This window comes from Mesitornis unicolor, unplaced genomic scaffold (genome assembly GCF_000695765.1).
Source record: "Mesitornis unicolor isolate BGI_N332 unplaced genomic scaffold, ASM69576v1 scaffold15148, whole genome shotgun sequence".
In the NCBI taxonomy this organism is placed as follows: domain Eukaryota; kingdom Metazoa; phylum Chordata; class Aves; order Mesitornithiformes; family Mesitornithidae; genus Mesitornis; species Mesitornis unicolor.
The window spans coordinates 31,213-54,464 of NW_010203972.1; the positions used below are offsets into that span (position 1 = coordinate 31,213).

At 42.3% G+C, this 23,252-nt stretch overlaps 1 protein-coding gene across 2 annotated transcripts in view; it reads right to left on the reverse strand.

Moving 5' to 3' along the window:
- CLIP1 (CAP-GLY domain containing linker protein 1) overlaps positions 1-23,252 on the reverse strand; it is a 57,159-nt gene that overhangs the window by 30,694 nt on the left and 3,213 nt on the right. The window contains exons 3-9 of one of the 2 annotated variants that reach the window (XM_010190919.1): positions 13,134-13,258; positions 11,860-12,076; positions 8,523-8,720; positions 8,037-8,140; positions 5,916-5,976; positions 4,752-4,784; positions 635-739 (exon numbers count right to left, since the gene is read on the reverse strand). In XM_010190919.1, the coding sequence (XP_010189221.1) occupies positions 635-739; positions 4,752-4,784; positions 5,916-5,976; positions 8,037-8,140; positions 8,523-8,720; positions 11,860-12,076; positions 13,134-13,258 (843 nt within the window). The remainder of the gene's footprint in view (positions 1-634; positions 740-4,751; positions 4,785-5,915; positions 5,977-8,036; positions 8,141-8,522; positions 8,721-11,859; positions 12,077-13,133; positions 13,259-23,252) is intronic. The other variant, XM_010190920.1, reaches the window with a different exon arrangement.

Genomic DNA, 23,252 nt, shown 5'->3' on the forward strand with positions numbered 1-23,252 from the left:
GTGTGTGTGTGTATATATATCTCTCCATCCTTAAGAACTGACATCTGATGAACATCTGACTTAGGACAAGGTATGTGCAGTAATATTTTGGCAGGCAACACTATTACTAATGCTACTGGGATATCCATGAAAAGATTGTTATGGGTAGAAAAAGAAAGAACTAAAAAGCCACTGCAAACCATGATTTAGCAAAGCAAGGAGTACAACAACTATTTAAGAGCTCAGAAACCAAGCCCCACATACTAGGTTTGTGTTAAAAGCACTGGCACAGTCGATCTTACTTCTTCTGGATTTAATGAACTTTGCTACTTCTGAAAACGAGCCACTGGCCATTCCTTCATGTCAAATTCACAGTCCCATTTGCTACTTTTGATGTGGATTCAAGTTATTTATTTTGCAGTTTTAAGACATCTTACCTGAATTCTTCTGAAGAAATGAGTACACACGTACAGGCATACACACACACAACACTGAAGCTCACAATTAACGCTAATTTTTGAAGTGTTCCAGCTAGGTACTGATCACGGCACCAGCAAGGACGTGTTGCAGCACGTGCCATACCCAGCAGACCGTGTCACCAGAAACCTTCTACAACACAAATCAGTCTCGTTATTGAAATAGTGAAAACCATTACCCTAGTGTCTTCTAACTCTCTCTGGAGTTTGTCAGCTTTGGTCTTTTCAAAGAGCAGGCTCTGTTCAAGCTCCTTAATGCGGGCATGCTCCAGTTTGGTCTGCGTCTGTTAGTAAAAAGGGAGAGGAAGAGAACACAACGGTGCCACCATCACATGCCAGCACGAGAGGAGGGAGCCACATGCAGGCCGTGCTGCCAGAATCTTCTACCAATGATGAGCAGAGAAGATGCAGTGGAAAAAATGAACAGGGAAATGCTACGGATGAGAAAGATGGACTGAAAGTGTAAATGGACTGACGTGTAAAAAAATAAAATATGAAAAAAAAAAATCACAAACGAAGAAACATGAACAAAAAAGTCTCATGCAGCCAAGTAGAAGTTATTTATCAGTACATGAAGTTTTCAGCACAAATTAGAATAGTTATGTAAAAAATATATGTGTATATATCTGTAACTCTTCTAACAGGATGATAAATCCCTTTCCTTTTCTTCCCACTGACTTTGTTCTTTAATGTTTTGGGCTTATTTTTAAAATTATTTAGTTACAAACCAGAGGACAAAAACTCACCACTGAAGCTCATGTGACAAATCAAAACCTTTTTTTCTCTTTTTTTTTTTAAAGTGGCTGTATCTGAAGTCTCAGCCATAAAAACCCTTTTTGTTAAGACCTGGGAACATAAAGGTTCATTTGTCACTATGATCGGAATTATTTGAATAGAAGCAGAAGCAGAATGGTTGTCTATAACTGCAGAACCCTCCTAGCTTTTCCCCCTCCTCCTCTTTCAGAAAGGAAGCAAGCAATGAGTAAGATTCTCCAAACCAAGTCAAGAAGGGAATCAGCCTCGGTGCTCTGTAGCTACTGAACCCTAAATACATTGAGCAAGACATGGAAGAAGGACATTAGAATGCTAAGGGGTTCCTAAAGAGAAGCAGATGGAACTAAGCCAGCAGGTACCTCCTGCCTTTTGCTTACAAAGGGGAAGAATTTTATCGAGAACACAAGGTATCAGATATTCGGACCCCATACCCAGACACTCCCAGAGGCCTCAAGACAGCCTGAAGTGAGAGATGTGGGTGAAGGCCAGCAGCTGCTTCAGACCCAACTTGCACCTCTGAGTGGGGAAAAGAGCCAGGGGGAGGAAAGAAAAATTAAAAAAGAAGTATAAAAAGGTAAGAACCAGGTGCCATGCTTATTTCTGATGTGCCAAGATTGGAGTATTGTGTCAATCCTGACAGGTCACTGTTAGTTTAGATTTACTAAACAACCCGAATTAAAAGGACTATGCAAGTCCATTGTTGTTTCACAGTCTCTTTTCAAAAAAGAGGAACTTTCCAGGGCCTGCCCACATCAAGAGTGAGGTGGATGTCCAGAAGAAGACTGAAAGAAGTCCTGCCCAGCAGGCTGAGATGTGTTCATTAACCGTGGAAGTTGCCTCCATCCGTCTTGATGAAAGCTCTCCACACAGCTTAACAGCTGGAGTTCATTTACTGCAGAGCAAAGTCGCACGGTAACCTCAAACCCTATCAACCACTGTGAGCAGAACAGAGCCCTGCACCTGGGACAGCCGCCCACTTCACGCTGGGCTGAAAGAACCCAAAAAGGCAGGAAAACACAGGAATAATCCCAAAGCCAAAGTGCAGCAGCATGCACAGCTGGCAGGACACTGCTGCTGCTCTCATCTGTGGAGCATGAGCTTTACAAGTCCCTACAGAAGAGCGTTATTTCTGGAGTGAGAAGTGGATCAGCACAGCCTCCAAACCAGCAGCAGATCTTGGAGGGATGGGGAGGAGCCTCTCACTTTGCTTCAGGCCTGTTCTCCTCCACACACAGTGCTCCTCTCTGACAGCACCAAGTTCTCTTCTTTCCCCAAAGCATGCAGACATCTGGTGGTTTAATGGTTTTAAATGTTTTTCCAAGTGTTTTACTACGGAGTTGTTAGATCCAAATTCCACAGATGTTAAAAGTTGCTTCTTAGATTTGCCTTGGTTTTGAAATGCCATCGCAGATTTGTTTCGCTATCAGTGGATGATCTTCAGTGTATATGGGGAAAAAAAACCCACAAGAACGTGCATTTCTGGTTTTGCCTCCCACAACCTTTAAAATGGGAAATAACTATTCTAAGGGAAATAATACTTTATAAGTGGCTATAATACAGCACCCTCTCTGAGATAAGTTAGTATTAGGTCTGATCCACAACAAAATTGTAAGTCTGGAATGTAATCTATTTTAAAAAAATGAATATTCATATCTTCCTTGCTCTAATTCACCAGAGATCTATTAAAAATCAAGCAACTCCAAATCTGATAGTTGCAGAATTCTCTTTGCATCATGCTGCAAGATAGACTCTCCTTTTTCTATGCTACATAAAACCCAAACCACTGCGATCATGAATTTGCTTTACTACTGCGAAGATCAGATATACCATCACTGGTTCCTGGTTTTTATTTCAATCTCAGCTCTTATATATTACAAAGGAAAAAAAAAGCCTACCAAAATGAAAGATTTAAAAAACCCCAAAACTCCAGAGATGTTTGCCGGACACCCTTTTCCCCGCTGAGGGGATGAGGGATTATCTTTTAAGCAAGTCTGATTTCCAAAGGACAGGCTCCAGTTTCCTGAGGTAAAAAGCACTGCAGATTTTTGAATCCCTCTAATTTCTCTCTTGATCATCTGAAGAGAAATGGCTGAATGATTACGTTTCTCTGTGAGGAAACCCAGAGCACAGTAAACTGAGAAGAGCAAGGTACTATTAAAAGGAGGAAAAGGATTTGATTATTAACCTTCACTTGGATGGAAAAGGAAAACAGAAAATAAAAAACCAAACCAAAAAAGAAAGCACCTTCACCTTCTCCAGAGCTTCACAGTTGGATTAAGAGTGAGGGACATGGGATGAGCCTTATTCTGCCTTGAACTCTAAAGAATTCCACTTAATTTTCAGCATTTGTGTATTCTAGCTACTCTTTCACTTCAAAATAAACCTCACTGTTAAATTCACCATCTGTAGGTCAAACTGTGAAATTGTGCTGAAGCCATAAATGCTGATAATTGGTTCTAGGATAGGGGCGAGACGACCTTCGGGCCCTTCGTGCTGGGGTGACAATCACAGGACACCACTGAGATGAAGCATTACCCTGGAAACCCAGTGATCCCCCACTGCTCTAATCTAGGGAGTGAAGATGGCCGTTTGTATGGAAAAACCAGAGCAGGGAAATCGGGAGTAAAGATAGGATTGAACAAGGAGTGCACAAAACAAGAGAGAGGAAGGGCACATGCAGATTTACTTCTAACACACCGTCAGCCTGATTGGAAGAATAGAGGAGAGCCAGATCGCTGAGGGCGCTTCGCAAAAGGGACACCTAAGGATGCACAGCAGGAAACCAGTTTTAGTCTGGAGAGCTTCCTATCCCAGCTGGGGATGCAGAACAGGCAGCCTGGGAGAAATTCTCCTTTAAATTCCACTGTTCTGAGCTATGGAAGCAAGAGGGCTGCTTAAATATCTTGTAAGGCAACTTCTGTTACCCAGTAACATCTATTTTTCCCATGTAATTCAAAGAGAAGCTACACGAAGCTACAGTAAAAACAGACAGCATTGCACACTAATTCTTCAGATGTTTTTAATCATCTCTCCCCTAGGCGTTTCGTGCCAAAAAAGAAGAAACAAGTAAGGGGAGGCGGGGAACACACTGATTTTTTTCCTCAGAAAAACGAATTGGCTAATTACATCCTGTAGCTATTGAAGAGCAGTGGGAGCTCATAGGAAAGCCTGCCGGATTTTGTGAAGAAATCAACTAACACCCTATATTTAAATGAGACATTTCAAGATCCTGGACAGTCATTTTCTACAAGCTCCCATACTCTTCAATTACTTGCAGACTTTTTGTCCGTAAAGGATTCTACTAACGCATTGGCTCTCTCTCCAGTTAACGGGGACTGCGACGTTGAGTCATTACACACATTCTGTTTGAGAAATGTTGTAACTGCTCTGAAAGCAACATGCACACAAACGCTAGAGTCGACGTTTCCATAACAGATTATGCAGTTAGTGAATCAGTATAAGCGTTTTCTGCACACAATCTGTTAACATGGGATGTCTCTGCACATTTAAGTGCCCTCTTACATTTTCTGGGTCTTCCGAAATCTGCCTCTTTCGCTATCAGTAAAATTAAAAAAAAACAAACAAACAGAAATATTTCACCTGCAGACTTAGCACTGTCATTCCAACACAAACAACAGGACACATTTCATTATCTTGAATTCAGTTTAAACTCCTGAAGTTACGCAGTTTGACAAACCCGAGTCTTTAAGACGGTTTGCCATGGATATCAGCTGATTTAACAAAAAAAGAAACTTAAAATTTTCCATGGACTAAACAATAAAAGGAGCATTCTATGAAGAGTCTAGATAGATATCTTAAAATGAATGGAAGACTAAAATAAAAGAAATGTTATATGAAATGAGTAATTTTCATAAGGCTAGCACTTCAATCAGAAATGGTTCACAGGAACACAAGTTAATTAAGTTTGTGCTTTATGCTGTGCAAAAGGTTTTCTGATTAGACAACAACAGGGTAGAACAACTAAAAAGTATCTCACTTTTTAATTTGAAATTTGGGATAAAAATTGGCGGTGTTCAAATATCTGAGAGTAATCCTTCATTGAGTGTTTTCTATTCTGATTGTGTAGTAACGAACAGTGTTTTAATGTAACGTTATAATTATACAAATAGTAGAAAGATAACAATTGCACACATTAATTGCTGATTAGATTTTGTGTGCAACAACTCAGGACAGAACATTCTCTGTTAATCAATCTTCCCTAAGGAAAGCACAGGGATTATTCAAAACCCTGACTGGAGACAAACAGGACTAGTCTCCAGTACTGATTTTCAAAGGCCTAAAGATTAACTTGCAATTTCATAACTTCAGAATTATTTTGGGGGGTGATTACTTTTAAGTAATTTCAGAACCATCAGTAAGATATAATATAAAGTAAGGTAAACATCAGAAAGTAGAGTTTTTATGAATTAACTGAATTACTCTAAACACCTATAGCCATTCCACAGCACAACCCTCGCTGTGGTGTGTAACTGAATTAGGGGAGCAATCCTGTGGTTTCAGGATGCTCAGCTTACTCAGGGACTGCAGAACTGGATACCACTTCCATGTGCTTTGCATCTATTGACTGTTCCTGCATTTCCCACTACAGAACAGTGCCCTGCATCTGGGCTGACTGCGTTTCTGTGTCCTACTACAGGTCCTGCCAACAAACAGGAGATATTTTACCTCCAGGTCTCCTTTGGTGATGGATTCTTCTTCCACACGGAACTGAAGGTCTTCAACTTTCCTGTGGGGACAATTCATTACAATCAGTTAATTTCGAATTAAGATGCTTCCAAGCACACTTTTCAGTGGAGATCAGAACTGCAGGGAGATCATTCTGGTTGTACCAGAAACACTGAGGAGAAATCTCTCCCAGGAAGCACGAGAGAAGGAAAGCCGCTGTCTTTAAAACACAACTGCTGACACAGTAAGGCATCAGTCTTCCTGCAGCTCTGTAAAGTATTTTATTGCATTTCTGACGAGTTAAAGAAAACCTTTAAGTCATCGTTGATTTTCTCATCCTTTCACTCCTCTGCACATCCTCAAAAGAGGTGACCTAGATGAACAGCTTGATTTCACATTCTGTATATTCTACCATTCACCTAAGAAACAGTCACAGTGTGTTCAGACACACCCAAGGTACCCACAGGCCTTGCACTGGTCAACCTGCACCACAGCTCCAGCACAGGCAAACAGATGTCAGGTGTCGAGATGAGCTTCAAGGTGCAGAATGGGAGTGCAAGCGAGAGCGACAACTTGTGCTGCCCATACAGGAGCCTTAAAATGAGAAGACAGAGGTAAGAAGCTAATACCTGACTTAAAATAAAATTTGAGGTATGTTATTTCTTCCTTCCCCTGACTCTAATATGCCCCAATGAACAAGGGCCAGATCTCCTCCTGTTCCCCTTGATCCTTTCAACACTAAGACATTGCAAAGGAAGAGACAAGCACGTCTTCTTCCCTTTGAATTACACCCATTGCTGGTGCCTGCAGCTTGGCTGACACATGCAGAAATCATCACCTCAGAGAGAGTTACAGGTGATGGATGTCTAAAATAAAAGGACAATAAGAACTTGTTACTGCAAGTGGGTGTCACCAATGTGCTTTGGGAAACAGGATTAAAGAATATTTGAGTTCAAGTCACTGCTGAGACTGACTTGAATACGTATTACAGAGAACTTCCAAGGTAAATAAGCCTGGATTGGTCAGGAGGCAGGAGAAATACTGCACCGCCAAAGCGGTGAGATGTGTCCCTAGGGTGAAGGGGCAGTGGGATGAAGCAGCACAGCCGTGCTGCCTGGCAATGTGCTGGAGGGGAGCCCAAGGCCATGGATGATCGTGGTCTGCTTGACCCGGCCTTCAGCAAAAGCAGGGCCACGGTCAGGCTACTGCAGGGCTGCAAAGCTGCTTTTTTTTGTGTTTAGGTTTTTTTTAATTTAAAAACCCACTGCATTATTTTGTAGAGAATATACAAATAATTCCAGACTTTACTGCTTGTTTTGAAAATTCAGTTAGAGCGAGTCCCAGAAAAAGGCAGCATGAAAACTGCACAGGAACTGCCTAGAGTTGACCATTGCATTTTCTCATGGGTAATTTACAGTTTTAGGAGGCTGTTCAGAGAGGCTGACACCTGACTGATTGCAGGGGTGCACGCAGGCTCACAAGGCAGACTCTCAAGGGGTCTCTAAATAGACTTGCTTTTCAAAAGCATTCCAAAGCCAGCAGAACAATGTATCAGATTATTTCCACACCTAACCTTGATCCATCTGTTTATCGAGTTATTTCCTCTCCTAATCTTACCTTACCTATTTGGTAATCTCAGTTCCTTTTCTCAAATGGCTATGAAAGGCCATGAGAAAAAGCATTCAAATTAACAGCTTTAATGGTTTTCCTGTAAGAGCCAGACCCTACCTAGAAGCACATGAATAACAATTTTCATTTGGGAGTGGCAGAAGAGTGTTTCAAGAAGATCAAGTGTGATCCATTCATTTCACATGAGTAGGAATAAAATCCTTTGTAACAGAAAGGAATACTAAAAGGAACGACTTGCATGACATTCAGCTATAAACAACAGTTACAGCCTCTAAGCAAGTCCTTTTCCTTTGGCTTTCCCTCCCCAGATTTGAGAGTTTGTTGGGTTTTTTTAGTATTCATTTTAAAAACTGCAGTACGGGTTTATACAATAATTGCCCATATCTGCGTTATTCAAAATCTGTTTCATATTTGAAAGTCACCACAGCATTTGCTTTTAAAGCAAGGATTGCTTTTAACAGAGTTACGCTAGTGAAGACAGTTTGGGGTTACCTTTTCTCTTCCTCCAGCTGATTGAGAAGCTCCACTTTCTCCCTGTCAGCAGCCTCCACCATAGCTCGTAGCTGGTCCATTTTTGCTTCCATCTCCAGCACATGCTAATCAGCAGGAGGAATAAGAACAACATCTTCTAAATAGGGCAATACATACATTTTTTCCAAGTTATGTATCTATACCTCAGTAATCATGATTTGGGAAAGTGACAGGCCAAGGGACAGGAATGATATCGTACTCAAATACATGTATGATAAAAGTCTGTAGAGACGGTAGAGAAGTTCAACAAAATGGGTTTAAATTAAGTAGATTTGCTATCTCGTCAAGCCGAAGCTGCCACAGGAAAGATCTCACAGGTATGGACTACACTTCAGTTTTAGAACACCACCTCTTACTCCCAGATGTTTTCAGTAAGAAGAGACAATTTTGGAAATTAAATCAATTGTATTAAAGCCTCTATTTTAAGAGCAGCAATACCATTCTTACCCGATTGTGTCCATCGCGAACAAGTGCCAACTCCTGCTCTATTTCCCCTACGTGACTGGTTGCTTTTGCCACTTCTGCCCTCTCCAGGTCCCTTTCTGCCAGGAGCTGCTCAATGTGTTGCTGCTTCTCCTTCAGGGCCTCTTGCAGGGCTGTGGTACCAGAAATTTTTCTTGCATAGCGGGAGGATGTTTCTGTCAACTTCACAAAGTAAAGACGTTAACAGCCATCCTGCATCCAGTGAAAACAAGGGATATCTCCAGACTTCACAAACACTGGGTTAGTAAAGCAAACACTTTCTGTAACCTACTGTACCTTCTCCTTTTCCATGTAAATTAATTCATTTTCTAGAATATACCAATGGCTACACGTGTGTAGTAAGACTGCCTTGCAGCAATCAGCAGTCAGTGTGTAGGAGACAGAAGGGTTGAAGTGAAAACAAGAGGCTGGCCCCAAGCGAAGGTGTGCTTAGCAGACACACACAAAGACTAACTCATTACATGTCTAAGCCTCTTTTTGCATTAAAAAAAATAAAAGCAGCCTTTTAGCAGTTTAAAAAAATTGTGTCTGTAGTTATCAAGTCATGATCTTGAGTCATCAGCAACAGTATAACATTTCTAAATGCTCTGTCAAAAGCTTTTGGAACTCCAAATAGTGTTTGGCACCACTACTACAGCAATAAGACATCCAGGATGAAATAATTTACCTTGACCTAAAAAGCCAGCCTTACAGCTAAAACCTGGTGAAGAACAACTGGCATCTGATCAAAACATACATTCATATCACTTGGAATTAAATTACCTCAGGGAAAAAAAATTCTGAAGTGTTGAACTTAAAGACTATAGATAAATATGAATCAATCTGGAGAACCATAGCTAAAATGAACCTTAGGGTTTTCCTTGACCTTGCATGATCTCTGCTTCACTGAACGGAACCAGTGTCAGTGAAAATTTAGCATGACCCTGTCTCCTACTTCCTCAAGTTTTTGAGCTAGAAGGGAAAGTAAATAAACTGAAATTATGTAGTAAAACTGAGCAATAGTTGTGAAAACAGCAAAAACTGAACAAAAAAAAAATCCAATACAACTTATAAAAAGTGACTTCAAGCTTAACAGCTCAGAAAATTGTCTAAGTATTAAATGAGAACGACACCTCAGTGAAAGCCTGATTTAAAACAAACACCCATGCCCAAAGGCGTGCTCTTCTGTTTTGCTAACCTCTGGCTCTGTCACAGCGTTGCCCAGGAACGGTAGCACGTTTCTGCCATGATCCTTTCAGAAATCCAAACGTTGCAGAAGTCACCATACACAGCCTGGATCGCTGGCACTGACAACAGCCCCAGCAGGGCACAGCACAGATGTCACCACAAAAACACACCTCCCCTTCTGGTACCAGGACTGCTACACCACCTCTCTGACCTGTCTACTCATAGCCTACAACCCATTGCAAATGCTGCACCAAGTGACTGAAAAGGTATGAGACAGAATAAACCATCTCCCACTTTGATGCCTAGATTAGTTGTTTCAGATGCTCTCCTTTCCAGAAGATACCATTTCAGAATGTGTTGCTTTTTAACAACTCAAGCACTTCAGATCAAACTTGACTGAATTCCCAGTTCCAGAAGAAATAAAAAAAATTTGGAGAAACTTCCTTCAGACTTGGCATTAAATACAAACTGCATCGGACAGCCCTCTTAAATCATGAGAGCACCTACTTTGATATTTGCTTTTCTTACACGGGAAGAAGAGCACAGTGACAGTCCTGAATAACTGAGAAGACTACGCAAGAGTCCAGCAATTTCCAGAGAAGTTATCATTTTCCTAGAAATGGAAGCATGGAAGTCTGCTGTGTCAAAACTGATTTCAGGAAATCTTGTTTCTTCAGCAGCTTAACTTTTAAAGAAAAAGTGTCAGAATTATTTTGACAGTCCTTTTAACTTGGATGGTAACAAAATGTTCATGTTGCCTGAGAAAAAGATTTAGAAGCAAGCTGGAATTTTAATTCCAGAAATAATGGATTACAGAAGCTTTACATTTTATGGCCCAAAACACACAAAAGCCCTGGGGTGCAATACAGAGGCAAAAAAAGCACGTATATTGTAGACACTTACACCACATAACTGTACTCTCTTGCTGCTCTGTGTGTCACAGCATAGGGAATAAAACATCAAGATCCGTATTAACGCTTCACCACCTGAACCCACGGCAGCTCCGTGTCGGTGCAGTCGTCCCCAACCAGGGGGCACCCTGCAGCCACGAGTGCAATTTCCAGACTGGATTAAGTAATAAAGCCCCAGTCCTTATGCCAAATAAAATCCTGTCCGCTGTTGGTGATGAGGCATTAACCTTGCTGCCCTGGCCAACTGTTGACCTCTGCTCGCCTGTAAGCTGCTTCGGTTTGGAAGGACTCTGAGAAGTCACCTCTCAGCTCTGCGTCTGCAGGTCAGTGGGACAGCGTGCTGGCTACCAGCTCCAGGTCACTGGGAGTCATCTCATTATATTATTTATGTACTTTGGTTTAAAAAAAGGAAAAATCTAGGGTGACTGTGGAAAAAAACCACAATTATTTCTATGCTATTAATTGCCTTAAAAGAGAGACTTTAATTTAAAATTCAGCTTTCCCAGAAGATTTCCGTTTTACTGCAACCCAAGATTAGGACGTTTATGTAACAGAGCAACTTTAAAAGAATCCATAGTAAGTGTATTAGGTGGAATTAGTTCTGTGTTAGAATTCACCTGAGCCACTGTACTTTGCAACATTTAGCCTTTATGAATTCACAGGATTAAAATCAAATCGAAAAGTAAAGAAAGAGGCTTCTTGTCAGCAAAGACTTGACAACTGCAAACCAGAAGTATTTCTCAGCTGACTCATCTCTTTAACAGTAAAATAAAACCTTTCACATTTTAGACAATTTGAAGCTTCCTGCTTAATAAAACGAGTTTGATCTGTGGAAGCTTTAGTGCACACCAGATCCTGAAACACAAACCCCATACAACAGAGGCAGTGCGAGGAAAATGAACTCCTAAATGGAGACCCCAGTCAGAGAATGCTGGTGCCTTCTCAGTTTGTTGGCACCACAAGCCCCTTTCTTACTGCAATAACTTGGTTAGCCTGAATTAACTGTGTAAGCTTAAACACACAAACGTTCAGCTCCTCGTCAGGGCTAGCTAAGATTTCCTTCCTTCATGCATGCTTTGAATGGAAAAGAGAGCACAGTTAAATGTATATCGTGCTCTGCCCAAGATCTGTTCTAGTCTCAGTTTACGCCAGTAGACCACAGGCAAGCGCCACGTGGATTCCTGCTTGGGAAGGTGAAGCATGCAACAGCAAAAGAAGCTTACTAGTCCTGTACGGCTGGGCTTGCTGCTTACTGAAGATGCCACAGAACTGAGGGAGCTCAGGGAAGAGGCGCTTGGACTGCGCTTCAGCACGGTGGGGGTCGCCACCACTTTCCGCACGGTCGTCTTCGCTTTCGCTGGCGTGGTCGATGGGAACCCAATCTTTGTAACCTTGTGGACTGGAGCAAATAAACCGTATTTTGGCTGGCACTGAAAATACCTTTAGGAAAGCAAAGCAGACAGATGAGAGTACTCAATTAACTTGTCTTTTCAGATAGATGGCCTGGCTTCACGAAGACTTCTAAATCAATAGTCTGAAAGTATTAAAAGGACAAGGTAACAGCTGGTGACAATCTAATCTAGATTAGATTGCAATTTATTTTTTTTTAAACACTATATTTGGAGAGGGGACTTTTGAGAGGCTGAAACAGCATAATTATATCAGACTGCAGAAATTCAACAGAGTAAACTCTCGAGCTGTTTCCTAAAAATTCCATTCAGATTCAAAGTTTAGCATGCATAGCTTTCCTCTTCAATACAGTCCTCTGAGCTACCGACAACAAATGTGAGAGCAGAGTGTTGAAAAATAAATAAATAGTTGTATATTTTTATTACAGACATGCCTATAGATACATGCATATTTGATTATATGATTCTACGTATAAACAAAAGCAACTTAAAATTTGAAACTGTGATCACCTATGTGAAGGTGGCACAATCCCTGTAAAACGTCTTTTTAATGAGTTAAAGGACTGTTCCTTCTACCAAATGAGAAAGTAAGTTACACTGTGATGTGAAATAATGCTCTCTAAGTGTGACTTACTGGAGGAAGCAGCTGTAACTGCTCCCAGTCTTTACAACGAGGCAACTATTGGTATAGGAGCTCTCGGTTCCTGTGATGCAGGAAGATTTCCCTTCAGTTCAGTTATTAGATACCCAGAGATATTTTCTTAACTGAGTATTCATTCCAAGCTGAGAAACCAGAGCCACGTTCAAAAAGCAGGAAATTGTGTTTTCCATTACCAGTCTATGAATAAAACTCACAAGGGAGCAGGAGAGATCAACTAATCCCCTGAACGTGGGGTTGATGCAGACTTTCAGAGCTGTGTAGGCGTCATAACATTCAAATCAGTGTCTAACAATCCCCCACCGCCATCAGACAGCCAGGTTTACAGCCTCACTACTTCCCTTCATAGAAAGTCTCACGTAAAAAAGCACAACAGCATCTAGAGGTGCAATAGCTCTTGAAGGCGGCTGCTGTGTGAGGACAGACTGACCTCGTCCCCGCAACGGCTCCGTCGTTCTTCCCCAGGGGCTCGTCCAGCTCCACTCCGCACCATTCCCCCTTCGCAAAGTCGGTTTCTCCCAAGAACCGCACGACTCCAGCTTTGGTTCCACCAACCTGCAGCAGCGACACACAACTGCATTTAGCACACTTCCAAATTCAAACGCCCAAGAGAGCGCACAAGCACGTTCAGAAAGCACGTTAATGACGAGACCAGCTCTTATTTCCAGCTGCATGTTCTTTTGCCTGGGAGTTTGCTTTAATACGTTGAACAGATCTGCACAAACAAATTGTTTACAGAAGGGGGGAAAAAAAGAAAAACCAAAAGCAATTCCCCAGCATTTGGTTCTGTTCCATTTGGGATTCAGGGAGTTTGTCACGACTGAAGGCCACAACTCTGTAAGGAAGATTAAAAATACATTTAACAAGACTCAGTACGACCCGTGCACTGAATGCAATATGTTTGTACTACCATTTCCACAAATTTCTATCAGTACATAAGGATTTCTAAGAACTGCTTATTTCTTATTCTAATTCCGTGAGGAAAAGCAAAATAAACGAAACGAGAAGCCTTTCATATTTTCCCTAAGGAACAGTTCAGACAAACTACGTAGTAGAACCCTCTTGCATTTAAAAGAGCTGACATAAAGTATAAAGCTTTGCAAAATTTTAGATGCAAACAGCTATTTGAATTCTCAGGGTGGGAAGAATTATTTTATCTTTTCTTCACTTTTTTAAAAACAAAAACAAAGACACACTTCCTAAATATAACATTAACAATCAGTTGTTTCAAACATAAAATATTCAATCTTTACAGCATTCCAGTTATTTACAGTGCCTGCAAGATGCAGTTTTTCCTAATGCCCTGGGGAGGGAAGAATTAAATTAAGCAAGGAAGCAAAAGGTGTTCATGGGGTCGACTCTTGCCAAGAAGGGCCAGGAGCCAGCACTGCAGGGTCCTTGCAGGTCACAGTGACAACGTGCTGTGCCCTGATTGTGTGAAAATCTGTTCAGGCTGGGTCCAGCGTTATGAAACCAGCAAATGGTCAGGAAAACCTCTCAGAGTCACTGCAGTCAATGCAGACACTGTCAGGGCCACCACTTTTCACACTTACATTTTCCAGCACACATGAGACAATGAGGAATATTTTGTAGCCTTAGCAGAGAGCTTGGATGTAACCTGCTAACACAAATTCTGTAATTTTCCTTGTTATATACTAAAAAGTATAATAGGATTTCATGTAGTTTTTACATTAAACATCCTATTTCTTGAGGGGAAATCCCCAGGATAACTGGAGAACAAGCAGCTGCTCGGGCCATAGGTGCAAGTGCAGGATCACAGTGCACCACATCATTCCCATTTGGGAAGTTCACACAAGAGTTAACTGAGGAAGCCAGGAACAGAGCACGTTATCTTGCATGAACGCACTCGGCGTCCACCAAGGACCACCCAAGTGCACAGGAGATGCCATAGACATTTGTGCTCAGCTCCTGGCTCATCCACAGCTCTGCGAGCAATTCACGGCTTCAGCAAACCAGGGAAGGATAATTCACCCTTCTTGATATTCCTGAAATGAGAAAGCCAACAGATACGTCTTCCATCCACATTTAAACTGGAGGTTCCCTTCTCTCATTAGAACAACATTTAAGCTGCAGATCACCTTTCTATCTTGTAGCAAATGACTGCTCTTCATGGAACAAAAATACACAAAGTTTACAGCTATTGTGACTCAGCCTCATACAGTAACGAGTAAAACGCTTGGTATTGGGTGTTCTTGGCAGAGAGCTGACAAACTTCCCCTCTCAAAACACAACCACGAGTAATGTCTTAGGAAAAAAGGACGGTAACCAGTCAAACCAGTCACGTGGAGTCCAGATCTGCTCTGTGACAGCGGTGAAGAGGGAATAAAACGTGTTAAAGTATTTCCTGGGAAGAACTCTCCCTCAAGTCAAGATGCCATTCACCTGCATACATAACCTACCTTCTCCAGTAGTTTTTCATTATCGTAAGTACTAACATCAAAATAAAATTTAACTGAGCAGCGTGAGAGAACGACCTGCACGTGTCTGTGCTATCAGTCCTTAACAAGTCTGCCAAGTTGTCCTGCCCTTATTCCTTTTCTAGGAACTTTGGGGGTGGTTTTTGTTGTTTTGGGGTTTTTTTTCCTTTAATGATAAATTTGGAAGACATCTTGAGGTGAAAAGACTGGTTAGTTCTGCGAGTACTGCTTCCCTACTCCATTTCCTACTGTTTTCTGCTTCAGTAAACAGAGTTAAATCAAAAGAGGCCATAAAAAACCCATTCAAGAACTCAGACAGGAAAGCTACACCCACAGCCCAGATAAGGAGCATCCCTTCACAGACACCGCTCAGGTTTGCGGCTGCACCAGCAGTTCCTCAGCTCCTCGTACACAGCTGCTCAGGCCAAGGAGTTTGACTGCAGTTTTGTGGAGTGGTGGGGTCCAGGTTTTTCGAGGTTTGTTGGTTTTAAATAAACACCATAAGTCAATTACTAAAACGCACATGTGCACAAAAAGCCTTGGAGGTAAAGGGGGTATGTGAGGTAAGAGCCATCTGAAGCATGGAAGTGGAAAAGGGTAACGAGATGTGAAGGCTCCCAGAGACAGGAAAAACTGCTGCAATGGGTTCCTTGCATCTCCAACCGCAAATAAACCTTTGCTGCGGGATAATTCAGATTCAACTTGGGTACAGAACATTCATTCCTTTTTGTTTCATACCTCAGCTCTGCTCATCTGCCATATTTAGGTTAAAAATGCAAGGTATTTCTTTTGAAGACATTGCATCCAAATCCCAAACTGGGAGACACGACCCAGCCAAAAAGCTTTGGCAACGACCAGCGCCCATTGGCCCCTCCACAGCCATCGCCGTGGACATGGGGCTGCAACCCAAGGCTGGTGGGAGTGAGCAGACGGAGGGATCCGTATCCTGACAACATACGGGGATGCACAACGTGAGATCCCCGGGAGAAACAGCAACGTGACTCCTCTTGTAACCATGGCACCAGGACTATTTTAAAACAAGATGCAAGGAAGAACGCCAAGGAATTGGTGTTTTTTCCAAACCCACTCAAGCTGCTGTGAAAAGCAGCTACTACACTGCTGCTCTCTGCTAAAACTGCAACGTGCAGCCTTCCCCGAGCAGGAATCGGTAGAGTGCTCACAGCATTGACAAACATCAATGCCATCTATATGCAGTTATATATATGCAACAATATAAGCACTTTTGCTCAGCTTCAAGCAAAAGCCTTCCAAGCCTTCATCCTTAAAGGCAGCATGTATCTATAAAGCCTGAACCTACTGAAGATTTCCAGTCATTCACAGACACCTGCCTCAAATAACACATTTATCTCCAGCTGCAGTGACGTACTCTGCCCGTGACAACGAACCTGGTTGAATGCACCTAAGGAAATAACCACTTACTCCCTTGGTAGTGCAATGCGAGCTGCTGCTGTACAGCACGTTACGGTAAAGGCTTTTCCATGCAGAAAAGTTGCTGCACATACACGGACTTACACTTAGTGCTCCAAAAGGGAAAAAAGATTAAGATGTGATTACACTAACCTGTATATCCCAACAGGAAAAGGATTGTGCTTACAGAATTATAGCATTTATTACAGAAAAAATACTAAAAAATAATTGTAAAAAATGTAAAAAAAATAAAGAAAACAAAGCCCAAACCCAAAAACCTAGTTGCATTTGACTAAAAAGAAAGCCCAGTTACTAAAAGAAACAGGAAAAAAAGTTTACTAAAAAGTTTCTAGAAGTTCTATGGAAAAATGGGGCATCACTGCCATGAAGACAGCTTTCCATGACCTTCATTCACACCAAGGCAGGTCACTAAATAATAGATCAGAGAAAAGAACTGCCAGACCTTTTTTTAGTCAGCTACCACACTCAATATAGTCCAGCTGCAAAATACGAAGCAATAATAAGCCAGAGAATCTAGGTTAGGCGACGGGTCATAGTGGGGTGAGAAAATGTGCTTGGAATTCACTCGTGCTATGTCAAACACATGGGAAAAGTGACTACATTCCATGTATTGAATTGTAACTAAGCTCACATTAATTTGCTGCAACGTGAAGTGAAGCAGCAAAATGGGTTTGTGAACCTGAAGCAGTTAAAAACTTCCCCATGGAAGCACATGGGGATGAGCCCCTCAAACTGTGAGAGCCTTTGTGGAGCCACATTTCCAAAGATAAGCAGAAACAGGAAACAAATAAACCAGTGTGATCCAGGGGAAAAAAAAAAGAAGATATGGTCTAAGAAGTGAGGCTGCTGTTTAAACAGTATTCACTGAAAAACACAGATCTGTTTGAGAAAGAAGGGGCACTGTCTGAGACTTGGTCAGTGCAGCGGTGCCACCTCCACAGCCCTGCTGGGAGAGAGAAAGTGAACACCACGGGCTCTGCAATACCAGTGCTTCTGTCTGAGCACTTACTGATGGGGACCCCCAAAAGGAATCGCTCGGATACTCCTGTGCTCCGCCCATCAGAAGCTTCCTTCTCTTGGTTCTCAAAATGGAGAGGAAACATTTCCAGCTGGCAAAGCAACTGTATTTGATGATCTGTTCCCCACTGAAGGCCAGAGGGAACCACCAGCCCATCTCCTCTGGCTCTCCCAAACAGGTCCTTACACCTCACCAGCTACACCTGTAATTAACCCCGTAACTGCGCTGAGCTGATAGCCATCAGAAAACATCCTTCCACTGACGGTCTATTTTCTTAGGTAATCACTCCACTGTTAGGGATGCATTTAAATTTGAAATAAACCATATTTGACTGTGGCTTCCAGCCACTGATTCTCATTATGCTTTTATTTGGAAGATTACAGAGCTCTTCAGCAACTGGCATTCACCATGCAGGAACACGGTTTTAAGCAAGACACCTCATTTTTTCCCTCTGTAAACTAAAGATTGAGTTCTTCAAATCTTTAATTGCAAGATACTTTCTCTCGCTTGAGTCATTTTGCAGCTGACTTCTGAATTCTTGCCAGCATTTCCAATAGGCTTTTCAAATAACCAAGGACGTAACTAAACAGAGCATCTGAGCACTGCCCAAAAGCGTGGTCAGCCCCACGCAGAGCACCGTGTACTTTCCTGGGTCCTTTTGCCACATCAGCCCACAAACTCCTCAGTCATTCAGCTCCTGGACCTTCTCCAGTCCCCTCTCTCCAGCAAACATCTGCCCACAGCTGGCTGTTACGCAGCTTACGCTCTCATTTTTAGGCTTCAACTCTGTTTTAGCTTGCCAACATCTGGATCCTCTGTCAGTTTTTGCCTGTTTGTCTCTTTTCTTGATATTAGACAGTCCAGCTTCAGATTATCCCATTTCCTTCTAGAAATATCTGCATAACATCCGACATTTGAACAGAGCATGACTGGAGGAGAGCTAGAGCAGCTACCAAACTTTAACCTGACCTCCCTAATTCCCATTTTTCAAACCAGCAATTTTGTGAATCACAGGATTAACGATGTCTTCCTGTGGCACTGGATATTATGGTCGAGTGACTTTGCTATCTAAAAATGCAAGAGTGGCTACAGCTATTTCTATTGACGGGAACAGTATTTAGACAAGACCTCGATCATGCGGATGGTACAGATTCTCCACCCTCTATTGGGCTGTTTCCATGAAATCTGTAAGAACTTAGCTTGGAAACTTCAACATTTCTGCTCAATTTGACTGCAGTCGACTGGCAAGTTCAAAGGCAAGGCCAAAGCGGGCAAAAGAGACACAGCGCTATCACACAAGCTACAGTTTAATTATTAAAAATTATGTGCTGTTGAGGTGCAATTCATTCGATCCACTCATTCAGTCCCAAAGGAAGCAGCACAAAAAACCCAACAGCAATTCCGTACTACAAAAGCCCCTTAGGAATTCACCACCACAAAAAAAGCCAAGGCAAAGACTAAAACAAGTCAATAAATAAACAGTTCTTCCGCCCATCCTGTCTTGAAATGAGCAAGGACAACTTGTTCCTGGACAACTTGTTCCTGGACATCATGGCCCTCGGGAGGGCAGGGGAGGGAAGGGACCCAGGGAGTCACACACACAAAAACCCAACAGTCCTGCATGAACAAACCATTAACGAAGCGTGTGCAGCAGTCACCTATCGCTGCCGTTATTTCCGCAATTTTCAGTTAAATCAAGAGTTGCCAAAACAAAATGACCCAGAGTTCAATTCATCTTCTTGGTGTGAGCTGTGCCTAACATCTCATTTATCCGTGAGCAGAAAGGTAACAGTCTGTCCTGAAAAATGCCTGAAAGTAACACTACAAGAAAGCTGTGGTTTGCACAGAGAAAATCACCAAGATAACGAATTGCAGCTACAGCCTTCGGGTACCTGCTGTCCTTCAGCTATATTCTCATCCTTCACGGTGCAGCAACCACTTTTAAATCTAATCCGCATTATACTTCACACTATCAAAAATACCATGTCTAAATATACATATATAAATATAAGAATGACTTTCATCCTTGACTTAACATGACAAAGCCATTGAAACACCTTACAGCTCAGCTCTGGGACAAGCCGAGGTGTGAGTGCGCAGTTGCGGCACATAAAGGAGGCTGAGGAGACGACAGCCCCCGTCAAGCACACAGCAATCCCATGTTCCCAACTTCCACATTTTCCTTTTCTATCCTCACATGCCCTGCCCACAAGATCTTTTTGCACTGTTTTACTTGTAGCAGTGCCAATGAGTACCTGTTTTTCTAACAGTTCAACACTATTACAGATTTTTAAACAGACTGAACTCAGAAATGCATTTTCTATTCAGAATGTTGCAGAAACCAGAAAATGGAAAACTTAAAAATGCCACATGAACAATGCAGGATTACTTCTAAAGAGAGAAATGTCTCTCTGCAAGTGCAGCTTCTTTCCCCCTTGGTTGCTTTAAGAGCCCTGGAATTTAATCAGTCGGCAGCCTGACGTGGTGTTTACTTGGAGATAGGTTACAGGGGTGGAAACAAATCTGACAATAATCTCCTATCAGTCTCTGCCCATCACATCGCTGGAGAACTTCGTAAGAAATAACCTGGTGAGCGGTGCAAGACAGACAGGAGGAAGAAAAGAGATGGCACTCATGCACAGAGTGCAACTTTGCAAAAAGGCCACATCAGCATGCGGCTGTAAATCCAGTTTGCAGCCTTCTGTGAACATATGGGCAGAGGCCCAGGTTACAGCTTTAGAGCTCAGCTCCAGAAGCACCAGATTTGGCAGAGCACCATGAAGCTGGAACTGGTTCAGTGAACGAAAGCACTTTAATCCCTTGAGAAGGCTAAGGCCCCTTTGGTTGATAAGATGTTCATTCATTTATTTATTTATTTTAAGCACAGCATCTGGTCCCTCCGGGAATAAAAGAGTCTAAGATGCTCGCAAAGCCGCCTCAGCCATGGGTAGGTGCAACAGTTGGCACACAGTGCAGGCCTCCCCTTTCTACTGAACAAGTTGGGGGTGGTTGGTTCAGGGGGTTGTGTGTGTTTGTTTGTTTCTTAAATCAACTTTGCATTGGGCTCTTATGAAATCCCAAGTGGTTGCAGCACCAGGGCAAGCAGGTTCTGCGGCTGCAGCTCCAACAGGAAGCAGAAACTGGCTGAGCCCGATGATAATCTGATTCCTGAACGAGTTTTCAGTTATTCCTCCCTCCTGCTTCAGTACCTGGTGACAACGCTTCCCCGGCACAAGGAGGGGTCACTTTTTGCATGGGAATTCTTATTCACACACAGTTAGAAGTGCTGAAAGTGCAGCCCGATTTCCAGCAGGCAAATCACCCACAGTTGTGTTAACGACCGTGCACTCTGCCATTAACCAGCAAAGGCTGGACCTGTGCAATGAGGGAAGCGCATGTTTCACATCCACATTTCCTATTTTATAGCCAGCTCCAAGTACAAGATCAGGGTTAATGTCCTCTCTCTAACAACTAAATCATATCCGGATTCCACCACATACTTCAAGAAGTTAAGAATGGAAATTACAGTTAATGCAGAGCTATTTTAATTACTCTTTGCATTAATAACTTCTCCTTTGGTTTAGCCATATTGGGTTTTTTTTCCAGTAAAAGTCATTCATCAGTGCAACAAATGAAAAGCTGAATAATAAGGAGTTACAAGTCAGAAACCACAGTTCTTTTAAGTAGGTACTTTAGCTGCCTAGATTTTCAACATTTCTACATATTAATATGAAGTGTTTCCAAATACTTGCTAGTGAAAGGAAAAAGACCGTTCAGCTTCAAGGCAACTGCCGAGAACGGCTCGGATACAGTAGGATTTGAGGGAGCAGACTTCTTATGAGAGCTTTCCAACACAGCAGACGGCTTGTGAGCTGCTTTAACCTCTTCATCTTTGAGGAGGAATAAACCACAGAAACCTACAGGACCTCTCCTTTTGCACTGGAACACCCATTTTGGGGTACAATGCTTCAGCTCGTGTATTCACATCACTGCGTTTGATTTGCTTTCGATTTGCTTTGACTCCTCCAGAATCTCAAGAAAGAGAACTTCTGTGAAAACAGGACAATGTGAATTTCTCCATGATTACTGTATTTTCCCTGCAGGCACTGATGTGTACCGTGAGCTGTTTCTCTGGTGTTTACAACTCCATGTAATGGCCTGGAACATGTGGACTTCAAATTGAAGGGTAAAAAAAAAAGAAAACCTACCACAAGTATTTTTCTGCAGGCATCCAGGTGACACACCACGTACCCCGAAGCACTGTCTGGTTTGATGCTAATTTATTTATTTATTTTTTAAATGTACAAGGTCTTTTGGAAAATTACGTTTTCTGCCCCCTGAGAAAGCAAGACTGTTTTCTTGTGTATCTTTTAGAGTAGACCAGAATACTTCAGTCGGAAGGGACTCCAGACCAACTGCCTGACCGATTTGGAGCTGACCAAAAGTTAATTATTAAGGACATTATACAAATGCCTCTTAAACACTGACAGGCTTTGGGTACAAACCACTTCTCAATGCCCTCTCGGTACAGAAATGCTTCCTAACATCCCAGCTAAGCCTCCCCTGTTCCTCTCCACATCCCCTGTCTAGTTCAGCACAACCTTGCATCAGATACTCTCAGCAAGAATATACCCAAATGTATAAAAAAAATCAGGAACAGATACATACATTAAAGCTTCCTTTATTAGTAAATCGATGTATTTTTTAAAGACGTTGGTGCTCCCATAGAAGTCTGGGTGGACTCTACACGTGGTACTGCGTAACATTAGGTAATTCTAACTTTATGTTAGACCAGCGAGACAATTGGAGATCAAGAGAGATGTGAATTGGTAAACGCATTTCTCTGGCATTTAACCAGCTGTCAGAATGGCCTCTTGTTTCTTGATAACTCAGACTGGGCAGGAAAAAAAGCTGTAGGATTTTGCCTTTTTTATTGAAGGTATCATCCAAAACCAGCCAGCTGTCAACAACAACAACAACAAAACCAAACAGCTTAATTCCAGATAACTCCTATTAAGTACATTTTAAAATCAAAGTTAGAGGAAAACCCTTCGCAGACTGAAATACTCCGGTGTAACACTCCACACCCCAAGATCACACACCGAGATCAACATCTGAAGTCTATTCTGGAATGTAATTTCACATCCGAGCTGTGTCTTACCCACCTCTAAATCTGCCCTTAAGGACATACTTTTCCAGTTAAGTATTTTAATCAGACTCCCAAGTGAGCTTTTGTCTCATGAATTCACTGTTCTGCCAAACTGCAATCCTACCCCGCTGCAGGCTCACCGCTTTCAAGATGCAATTCTCACCAGCTGCTTTCCCCATGTATCCATAACCATCAGGGTGCTGCTATGCCTAAAAACCTGCACAAAGTATTCAGTGGCGGTCAGTCCAAACTGCAGGAGCTGATGAACGTGGGCAGCACTGGCAGCATTGAGCCCTGAGTTCTGCAATGTGAGCGTATCTCAGGCTATGACGCTGCACTGTCACTTAGAGGGGAAATTCTGTGTAAGGTGGGACTTACAAATTCCACCAAGCCTCTCATCCTCCTGCGTAATGTATTACTGAAAAGTCACTTCTGTCGGTATAAATGAAAATCAGATGAAGTGGAGCAGCCCAGTCGTGTTTGCACCCTTGTTGC